This window comes from Pygoscelis adeliae, unplaced genomic scaffold (assembly GCF_000699105.1).
Source record: "Pygoscelis adeliae isolate BGI_AS28 unplaced genomic scaffold, ASM69910v1 Scaffold172, whole genome shotgun sequence".
Lineage (NCBI taxonomy): Eukaryota > Metazoa > Chordata > Aves > Sphenisciformes > Spheniscidae > Pygoscelis > Pygoscelis adeliae.
The window spans coordinates 3,536,397-3,547,561 of NW_008824338.1; the positions used below are offsets into that span (position 1 = coordinate 3,536,397).

Below are 11,165 nucleotides of genomic sequence, written 5' to 3' on the forward strand. Positions count from 1 at the left end.
TGGCATTTTTTGTTTTACATAGCACCAACCAAATCTGGAAAGATTTAGTGATTAAAAAGCATGGAATAGAGAGAGAAATGGAGGAGTTGGTCAAGTAGCATCGAGACTACTCAGGACTTCCTCACCTGACTGAGGAGGTGTGGTTCAGTCTTCACTGTCTTTTTGGGTGAAGCAAAAAAAAAAAAAGACCTAGCAACATGAGCACCTTGGCCAAGTTGATGCTAACTTTTTACCTGCTGGTTTTGTGCAGTGTTAATCCCACCAAGGAATGGAGATTGAGCCAATGAACAGCCTGCAATACTAAGTTTTAATCACAGGTGACCTTACCAAGAACATAAACAAGTTACCTGGAAGCGATAAGCTCCATATCCCTCCAGAAATCCTTTGCATCAGACCGACAGCTTCAGTCCTACTTCAAAGGACTTCAGTCCTTCACAACTTCAACTGCAACTTTAAAGTTGCTGTATTCAGCACCCAGCTCTGAACAGCTGAAGTAAGATGTGAGCATTTTTCTAGATGCATCATGCTGTTGGTTTGGTTTTACTTCCCTAGCACTTTTCAGCTCCTTTCAGAACCACCTATGCCAACAAGCATTTTCCTTCTACGTTATCTATTCCTCCTGAACCCGTTTAGGCAGCTAGAACAGTTGTACCCTGCAAACCCTGAGCCAAGAGATCAGACTGCATCCATAAAGAAAGAGGAAGCTTTATGCTAGCTATGATCCGTAGCAGGTTATTTTGCGCTATTAATGTTCAGTGGTTCCATGACTGAAGGGGCTTATTTTCCTTATTGCAGACAGGACATTGAGCAGCAGTTGGGCTCTCTGATCTTGGCCACAGACATCAACAGGCAGAATGAGTTTTTGATCCGTCTGAAATCTCACCTTGACAATCAGGATTTGAGGCTGGAGGATGCACAAGACAGACATTTTATGCTTCAGGTAACTTTATTTTTCCATTACTGTATTTTATTCATTTTTCAAGTCACAGTATTTGCTAATATATGTTAGAATAGCATACGATAGTGTGTCTGGACATCAGTGTCTCCTTACCTATCACCATAAACACTTTGCTGCAGCCACCTGGTACGTCAGGCAAGTGTAAGGTGCCTCCAGTATTTCCGTATGTAATTTCCTTGAGTTAGAAAGCTGTGAATGCAACAGATACAGGAGAGTGTCAAATGCTGAGAAATTAAGATAAGCTATTAATTATTTTATTTCCAGACTGCATCTCTTGCCAGGTAATGCTTCGATTGTATTTTCTCTTCTGGCAAACGTGGCTTCACTGGTGTTATTTCCTAGCACCGCACAGGAGAGCCCCCTTGTCGGTGTTCTTTCCAAGACAGCCTGACATCAGGTGCCCAAGTCCCGTCCCTGTGATGGATGTTCAGAAACTGCCTCTGCAGAGACAGCTGTTGCCATGGCAGCAGGTGCTTTTCTAGTGGATCTGCCCAGCTAATGAAGAAACGACGTTTTATTTAAAAATACAATATATTCAAACTGGTTCTTCCAGCTAAGCTGCAGTCATTAACAGGCTCTTCAGAATAAACCACTACCTATTAAAGCATTATTGTGATTAAAGTAGCTGCATATACATGCTTCTCTGGAGAAATGACATCAATTTCACTCTTAAATACATAAAGGAGTTAAGTAATCATTATCATCAATAAAACAAACATCTACATGTTATCACTTTGTCGAGGTTACAGGAAGAGTGACAGTTGCAAGGAAAGAAGTGCTGATCTGTTAATTCTTCCCCCTCCACCAGTGTGGGAAATGTAGTAATCTGCTCACCTGTCCTCCATCAAATATGGTCTTCTGTCAGATTCCTGCATGGACCATGCAGGGCAGGGTGATGAGCTTATCATATTTCTGGACAGATAGGGCAAGAAAGTTGTGCAAATGCCAAAGGCACAGGGATTACAGATCTCAACTAGGGCAAAAAGTTTCTTATGCGCTTTCTTGAAGATAGGAACTAGGGCACAGACATGGTGAGATTTATTTATCTGGTGGATTAGCTGTGGAAGAAGAAAAGAAAAAAACCCCAAGAAATCTTGATTGATCAGGGTAAGTTAAAGAATGTTTGAAAGACCCTTGTAATAGTAACAGTAAGGCTAATCAATTTAATCCAGAGAGAAAAGTGACTTGGAGACTTCCCTCCTCCAGTTCACAGGTCTGAATTTATACAGGAAATATTTCTGTTTTCCTCCCGGGTGCCAGAATGATTTCTGACCTCTGTCAGGCTAACTGACTGTGTTCAATCTGTGAAGAAATGAGGCACATGACATCTTGTTCCAAGGCAGTAAGACAGACAGACTATTACATGGTTTACTTTTCTGAAGCAGTTACTTGATTTTAAAAACCTCTTGCCCTCCTGTACTCATTCCCCTGCAAAGCACTTAAAAGTACTAGTTAACTAAGTGAAACCAAGCCAGGGGCAGTGCGGAGAGCCCTGTGCTTAGCTTTGTAAACAAAAATATGCAGACATTAAGATGAAGTGTAATTGAAGTGAGATGCAAGGTCACTCACTGAGACCGCAGAGAAATGATGCCCAAATAGTCTTACACCAGCTTGGCTCTTCCCTTCCTTGTCATCAGCCATGGATGCTGAGCCAGGCAGTCAGCAGGAGCCAGCCTGAGGCTTTTGTTGGCTTATTCCTTGCAAGGAATATCCAAGAGACTTTGCAGCCTTGGAATTTGGCCCTCCTCTTGTTCTCACTACGGTGAAGCGGAGAGCTGAATGAAAGTTTTGTTTGCAGCTTAAATAAATGCTCTTTCCTCAAAAGGCATATTTGGGTGAGGCCGAGTCTCTAAAAAGGTGATCTTAACCCTTCCCAACATCGCTGGTGAGGCCTGGGAGTTTCATGGCTGCAGATTTGCTGCTGAAGCACTGCTAGACAATGATTTCTTTTCTCATCGCTACTTTCCTTCTTTGCTTTCAGATTGCACTCAAGTGCGCTGACATTTGCAACCCTTGCCGGCTCTGGGATCTGAGCAAACAGTGGAGCGAACGGGTCTGCGAAGAGTTTTACCGGCAAGGTCAGCCCCTTCGCACGCAGCAGTCCCCTTTCACCTCGGCCTTCCAGGCTTTTTGTGTGGCGAGACAGAGGTAGCATTCAGCCTACCAGTTTGCCTTGAAATCCCCCTCAAGAACGAGCTGTTGAAGAGATACTTTGCCCCATTTGAAAAGTGGGAAGGGGTGAAAGAGCAGCAAGTATTTCTTTGCCCTCACTGCTCCTGTATCAGCATCAGGCAGGAGGGAGGGCTCTGCTGTGCCTCAGCACTCGAATTCGGCTGGAGAGCCCACGGCTGGATTCTCCTCTGAGAACCCTCCAGTCATCATTAGCTCTTCTGAGCTGGAACGGCACCAGAGCTACACTGCACCAAACACTACCGCTGTCCACTGTGTTTTATCTCGCTTTTCACGCTCCCACTACAGCTCCGATGGGAGCCTTACCCTCGCTGTTTCCCAAATATGACACATTCTTCTGCCTACAAATGCAGAGAAAGGGCTCAAACGCACTTCCCAGCACGCTGTTGAAAGGGCCAAAGCGGGCAAGCCAAAGCTTGGCTAGGACCTATTGCAAATGTTTTCAAACCCCTGCAGAGAGCACAGTCAGGCAGGGTTTTTTTCTAAAACACAGTAATTACACCATTTGGCTCTATCTGCATAGGCAAGGTCATGCAGTGCTACAACACAGGGTGCAGCAGAGTTTAATCACTGCTAAATTCTTTGTTCGGAGCATCATGAGCGCCAAAGGCAAGCGGTACAAACACTGGAAGAGCACACAATGAAGTTCTCAATTCATTTAAAATTCTGCACCACAAAATTAAGCCACATCCGAGCTGGTACCTGGTACAGTTAGTCCCTAACAAGGACAAATAGGTCAGCAAGTTAACTTTCAGCCAGTGTCAGTTTAAGCTGGTGAAATGTCTTTGATGCTTTTGAATCAACATAAACAACTTGTCAGATGCAGGTTTATTTAGTCAGATTATAGTCAAGGCATAACCAATATCCAGCTCATGAGGACAGGGCCCCACTTGTGTGATACCTCACCTTTAGCGTGTTGAGGGACCATGCTGAGAAAGATGGCACTCTCAACTCTTAGAAACATAAGCTTTTTCCCCAAGACTGAAGATTTATTATTATAACATCTAAAATATACCTCTGAAAGGGAACACTGGAGCATGAGACCAGTTAGAAGCGTAACAGGGAGAAAAAGAGCATTTCATGTGGGAGAATGTACAGAAACTGTGGTCTGACTGTCACTGGTAGCTGTATAATTCTGGTAAGTGACACAAAAGACAATATTAAATAGCATGTATTTAGATACCGTTATCACTTTAAAATGTTATTGTAGACCTCTCTACCCCCTTACGCAGAGTGCTGGGGCTTGAAGCTATTTTTTGTTTAGCATTTGAAAAGCATCTCTCTCATGTTTTGATTTTTAACTATAGATGAGGCAGATAATCCCACAATCCGTGCCTTGTTTAATCTTCCTTCTGGAACGCGTACAAAGTTTGAACATTTTTGTACCAAACATTTCTAATGCCATTTTAATAGACTCAGATCTTTATCTTCCAGTCATCTGGTGCATCTACACTACATTTATTAGCAAATAAAATATACAACTCAGGTACATTTCAGGGAGTACCTGATACCTACAGCAGCTCCTAACATGAACCTTTCCTAGAAAAATACTGTAACTTGTTCTCATATGGATGTTTTAAAAGTCAAGTAGGAACACAGGGTAAATAATGCAACTTGATTTGTTTGTATAAAACTGGAACCGGCAAGAAAGAAGTTTCAAGAAAATGGCTAATGTTTAAGTAACATTAATGATCAGTTTCTCTGGTGAGGTTTTAAAATTGCTTAGAAGGTTTTCTCCAGCATGAAAGCTCTCGGCAATTAATTCATGCAGTTACTTTTATAGCAACTTGAAACATGGGAAAATTGACCATCATTTAAGTTCTTACCTTGCAGAGGAAAATCTTATTTTTGTCAGTTAAGTGACTTGTCAAAAATAAGATGATGTTGATTACACTTCAAGCCAGCCAGGTCAACCATTTTGAACACAGAATACCTGCCTAGAGGGGTCATCACTGAAGTTAGACACTCTTTTTTTCAGTCAAAGATTTTTGGAAAGGGTAGAGGGGAAAAAGAGGACAGACAAATTACACATTTGGAAACATGACAAACTGTTATTTTGTCTCAGTTTTGCTGAATTGTTCTTTTTGATCCTTTGTGAAGCTAAAAACATTTCCCTGGTATTTTGTAAATATTGAATTGAAACTGAAAATACTCCTCTCACATTTAAGAAGGCATTGTAAGCTGCAGAGAGAAGAAAGGCAAGGCTTAAAAATGCACACGGCATTTTATATGGGGCTATACAGCCTGAGTGGCACAATAGCATTTATGTCAAAACAGTCTATTAGTGGGGAGTAACGAACTTTTAAACAAAATCAGTGGATTTAAAGTAAAATTATTCTTTTTGGGTTGAATACAACATTTTGTCTGATCTAGCAGGTCAGTCTTATTTATGGGAACGTTTCTTGTAAGCACCCCTCACTACATCTTTACTAGTAAATCAAATGGACAAAGTATTATTGCCTGAGGGCAAGTGTGCAGCTTGGCTTGCACACAGCTAGTCTCCCTTCCCTCCCATACTGCAGATAGGAAGGGGTCTGTACCTCATGCAGTAACCAAGACTGTACCCTGGCAGTGTCTCAGAGAAGGCTAAAAATCACGAAAGATGAACGTGTTGCACTCACAGACGGAGCGTTTGTTTAAAAAAAATCCAAACAAAAAGCACATTAACTCATTAACAGCAATCTTTGCGTGGTGTACTGATTGCATGGGGAAATGCAATCTCTCCAGCCGGACAGGTGGTTGCTGTCTGGATGGCAACGGGCGAATGAGACTCCCTGAGCTGTTTTTCTGCTGAATTCTCATATCCAGCTGGCCTGTGGTCCTCTGTGACCGCTCCAGTATACGCATGATCATTGCTATTGATTACCTTCAACTACATAAAAAACCATCTCCTGTCTTACCTACGCACAGAAGACTGTCTTGCGTGACCACTTCTGCATCTGCAGGAATAGTTGCTACCGACTGTTTATAAGCATCTTCTCAACACCGAATTTGGTCAATTCTGCAGCAGGAGCAGTCTCAGGTGGCATCTGGAGTGAGCAGATCCCCCACCCAGGCTGTTCTTCAACAATTTGAAACAGACCTCAGGGCCAGTCACAGCAGGAGCTGCCTTGTAGGAGTCTTCAGGGCAGTCCTAGATTCACTCCTGGAGACCTCCTGTTCCAGTTAGTCAAATACCGTGCTATGAAGGCGGCTAGGAGTTTGGTCAACCACTGTTTCAGGTCTGTCTGCTGTCTCGAGTCAGTCCTGTGCAGATGACTCTGGGGACTTCCTGGACCACCCAGGGAATTAGTGATGCAAGTTCAGCGCAGCAGCACAGGCATAGCCCTGATACCCAGCTACACCACAATTATGAGACAAATTTTTAATTTCATCCTTTTTCCACATTTATAACTTGAATTCTGTAGCTCTTGCCACATGAATACATGTTGCCCGAGCCCGTGCTCTGGCCCTTATTAATCTGTTACTGCAGACACAGCTGCTGACTGCCAGGCTCCATCGCGCTGCCCTTTAACAGCAACTTCCACAAGCATACAGTACCAACTCACACTACAGTACTAATGGAGATGTGTTTCTTCTAAAATATATATTCTGCATTTTTCTCATAGGAAGACATTTGTAAATGAACTAGAATGTCCTAAAAATCTTCCATGTGAGAGAATCTATTTTAAAAATTAAGGTCCTCAAAACATGTAAGTGCTCAGATTTAATGTTCATTCAGAAGTCACCTTTCCTTAGAGAGATTTTTCTTTGTATGCATACTCAGTTTCTCTGATATGTAAAACAAAGTCCAAGAAATGAAGGTATTTAGACATTTAACATGGTTGTCATTGGTGCAAGATTCCAGCTGCTCAAATCCACGCAGTTGCAGTCACTGTAAGAGTCTGACATAAATATGGAGAAGAAATATAAGTGGCAGCAAATTATTTTCTCTTCTATTTTTTTTTGCAGGTGACCTGGAACAAAAGTTTGAACTGGAAATAAGCCCCCTTTGTAATCAGCAGAAGGATACAATACCAAGCATACAGATCGGTAAGTATTAGTTTCATTCTCTTCTCTCCATGTTTATCTCAGTATGGCACAAGCTCAAAGAGAAACTCTTCTTCCCCCCGCCCCCAATCTAGTTGTTTTAACAGTAAGAACTGTAGGTACCACAAGAGTCACGATTCACATTCTAAATAAAAACGTTCAAAAAGAAACCTATCCAAGCCAGATATTCAATAGAAAGACAACAGAGTCATTGCATAGAGAAAAAAGGGGTCATTCTAACATCTGCAGAGAAAAACCACAGCCAACACATGTAATTACACACTGGTTACTTCTAGTCTGAAATCTCCTCAGAGAAGGATGCTGTCTCTCTCAGATTTTACTGTTACACACGCAGATAGAGCCACATCTTGTCATGTGCGCTGGTCAAAAGCTGTGCATTTCAAAGGGAATTGATGGCTGCTTGAGGCGTTATTGTTATTTCTCGTCAGGGTTTTTGCCACTTACATTGCTGCATTCTCTCGAGGTACTCTATGGGGTAATGCACTCATAGAATGAATTTGTTCCTCACCTGCTGTACTTTGTGTGTTTCCCCAGGGTTCATGACGTACATCGTAGAGCCACTCTTTGAGAGGTGGGCCCAGTTTACAGGCGATACCCCCCTATCTGAAAATATGCTAAACCATCTCAGGAGGAACAAGGCCAAGTGGAAGAGTTTGCTCCACAAGCAACACAGCAGTAGCAGAAGCAATGACCACTCAGGTCAAGTGACTGGCAGCCAAGAACAGACTTTAAATGAAGAAGAGACTCCTTAGTGGCAGCTTTGCATTTTTCCTGATAGCACTGCTATCTCTGTCTTGATCACAGCAGCAAACAAAATCCCGGGGAGCTAGGAGCCTGTTGTCAAGACCGTGGAAAGGGAAGAAATGGCGAAGCAGAAGCTGTAAGGGTCCTCATGAACAAGCCCGCGGTTCTGCTGGGTTCCTTTCTGGATCTCCTTCACGTTCCTCTCCCCTCTCTTCGTTCTGCGCATGTCTGATGCCATTCGTCACTTCTGATCATGAACTGCCTGAATGCAGAGTCCCGGTCAGCAGTACTGAAGCCGGGCCGGTTACAGCTGCTGTGAAGCAGGGAGGATTACTGAGAACAGTGGAGATAGAGGCACTCTTGGTTATATATTCATTTACCACGAGTCATACTGTGACATATGTATATAGGCCCAGAGCGCCATACGCTTTCCAGGCTGGCAGCTGGGCTGCACATTAAACCACCAGCATCTTCAGCATCCAGAGGACACTGGCTGAGTGAGACAGCGCTCACAGAGGGCAGAGAGAGTCTGATTATTTTAGTAATTAAAACAAAAACCTTTTTAACTTTTGTATTCTGTGCACTAAACAACAGATCTATAAACCTTGGACTGAAGTTACTCTCCACATACGCAACTCCAGTGTAACAAGGCTCATTTTGGTAATCATTTTTATGCCACTTTGGATAAAAGACGGGCATCTTCTCATTGCAAGGAACAGTATTCCCTCGCAAACGAAAGGGAAGGTGTTGTACAGTCTAAACCTTTGAAACGTGAACAGATCTATCTTTTGAGTACTGTTTCAAGTAACATGTTTATATTCATATGTGTACATTTTCTGTAAATACAAAGCGCTACTGATTCCCATGCCAAAATACTGGAGTACTGTGGGATTGCTACCTGTAAAAACATTGGCACTGTGAACAGAATACTGTTAGTTTTAATACAAGAGAAAGCATTTGTAAATATGGTATAGAGTTTATTAATATACACCATTGTTTGTGGATAAAAGCCTTAACTTTTAGCATCCTTCATCTTCTGATAGCTGCCAAAATCATATGATCACAAGATATGATTCTGAACTGCCTTTCCACTATCCAAGGTGTATCAAAGGTCATTAAGGAATGAAGTCTGGCAGGATAACTTCTTGAAAACTTCAAACACATTCCATATGGGTCCGTGTTGTTAATCCATGGCACCTTGCACATTTGGTCTAGGCAAATGCTTCACAGAGCCTGAAGTTTAAGCTCAAAAAAATAAAACCCACAGCAACACCACATAATTTGACAGTTCAATCTGATTACCATTTATTCAAGAGTGTGATTTTTTATTAAATAGCTTAGTGATCTACAAAGCACGACATTCTAATAGTTCTGGAGTCCAATTGTTTTCTCGAGTGATGTTGCAGTGTAGCTGATTTTTTCCCCACATTCCCTCCTTAGATAGGCAGCATCAAAATGCATTTGTATTTTTCTTTTCATTTAAAAAAAAAAAATACTTCAACTGACTTCTAGATCAGTCTCACTCAATGAAGGAAAAAAAAAATGCATTGTAGTCAGACTGTTAAGAAAAATCCTCTTAACTACCATAGTAGCCGAGGACTTTTCTATGGTCTCGTGTTTGTGAAAGATACATGGCCTTATCTATGCCATAAACAACCTCAGATAGTTCAGATAGTCTTCAGAAAACTTTACTTAAGCTTCCATCATTTCAATGAGATTGTATTCTCAGACACTACTGCATTGCACCAAAGCGATTGTCCCCTTCTCCTCTGCCCCCAGAAAAATTAATTGCATTCAGGTATAGCATTGTTGTAAACCCCCAGTACATCAAATCTGTATAGCTGTTTTCCAAAAGAACTAGCAGATATGGCCATATAATCATGTTTGGACATGAATACCTTGGAGAGGCCAACAAAAAAAGAGCTATTTAAGTTGGTGTTTGAGAAAGATAATATTTACTCATAAAGATGCAAGGGGAGATATAATAGAATTTTTCTCAATTACAGGGAATATTGACTTGATTAGACAAAGTCTTCATGATCATAAGGTGACTAATATGTTTAAAGGAAAATAAAAAGCATAAGTTTTAGTAAAGGATGTTTTACTCTACTAATTCAGTGGACATGTATCTTCAGAGAAAGAGACTGAAACCCAGTGAAGTGGGAAGGTGGAAATCACTATGAGAACACAAAGCATCCTGAGAATGATGTTTTTCTTCTCCTCTACTGTTTTGTAAGCTATAACCAGTAGAAAACATTCTTCTTCCTCCCTCTTCTAAATGGGATTCACACATTAGAAGTACCATAACAAGCAAAGAGAGAGAGAGAGTTGTAGTAGAATAAAATTATTTCTAACTATAGGACATAAATGTCTTTTTAACCACCTGATGGTGGGGGCGGGAGCATCACCACTTTGCAGCTTTTTAGGTGTATCTTTCCTTCTCCTGACAGATTCAGGACAATTATTAGGACATTAAGCAAGCAGTGTAATGTGCTGCTTAGAAGCACTTAAGTACATACAAAAGGATATAATTTCCGTTGTTTTGTCCTTTTACTAAGAAATGGAAGCCATTTTCCATCTAGTTCAAAGAATTTTTTTAAAATGTTCTGAAGTTTACTTAAACAAACCCGGTGCCTAGTGGCATAAAAAGCTCTTGACACAGGTACATGGTTGAGCTGTTTCTGAGGAGCTTCCAGAAAATAGGTCCAACAGGAAAGCTTAGGTACAAATCAAGTTCTGTTACAGCTACAATAAAACCAAGACCTTGTCTGTAATTAGAGCCTACGGGGTCCATTACAAGTCTGCTCTTACCAAGTTAAAACTTCCCAACTTTGAAAAGCTGCTCTTAAAATGAACAGGTTGTGGGGTTTTTTGGTGCACTGAACATACTTGCTAGATTTCAATCACCTTGTCTCATGAAACAATGCTTGAAACAGGTTCAGGGTGGCTTCAGAAATGCTTCTGTACTCGTGAGCCAAACCCGTTACACAAGATTGGGTCTGGGCCAGTTTGCCTCAGGTGCTCTAGACAACAGTGCGCTGAAAAGTTAGGCTCTGGCAGCCAGATTCGCTGGGGTCTGTAATGCAAAATGCTACCATTTGATTTCCCATAGAGGAAGCCAAACTGTACCCGACACAGCCAACCCAACAGCACCAGTGCTCGGAGGACATTTCTGTACTGGGATTTCTCCCCAGGATGCCAACAGAATGCTAGATGCACAGAA

At 41.7% G+C, this 11,165-nt stretch overlaps 1 protein-coding gene across 1 annotated transcript in view; it reads left to right on the forward strand.

Annotated features, from left to right (window-relative positions):
* Positions 1–11,165, forward strand: part of PDE7B (phosphodiesterase 7B) — a 178,455-nt gene extending 167,290 nt beyond the window's left edge. Inside the window, exons 11-14 of the mRNA XM_009319081.1 lie at positions 796–940; positions 2,940–3,036; positions 7,100–7,180; positions 7,733–11,165. Of these exons, the coding sequence (XP_009317356.1) occupies positions 796–940; positions 2,940–3,036; positions 7,100–7,180; positions 7,733–7,950 (541 nt within the window). The 3' untranslated portion in view covers positions 7,951–11,165. The remainder of the gene's footprint in view (positions 1–795; positions 941–2,939; positions 3,037–7,099; positions 7,181–7,732) is intronic.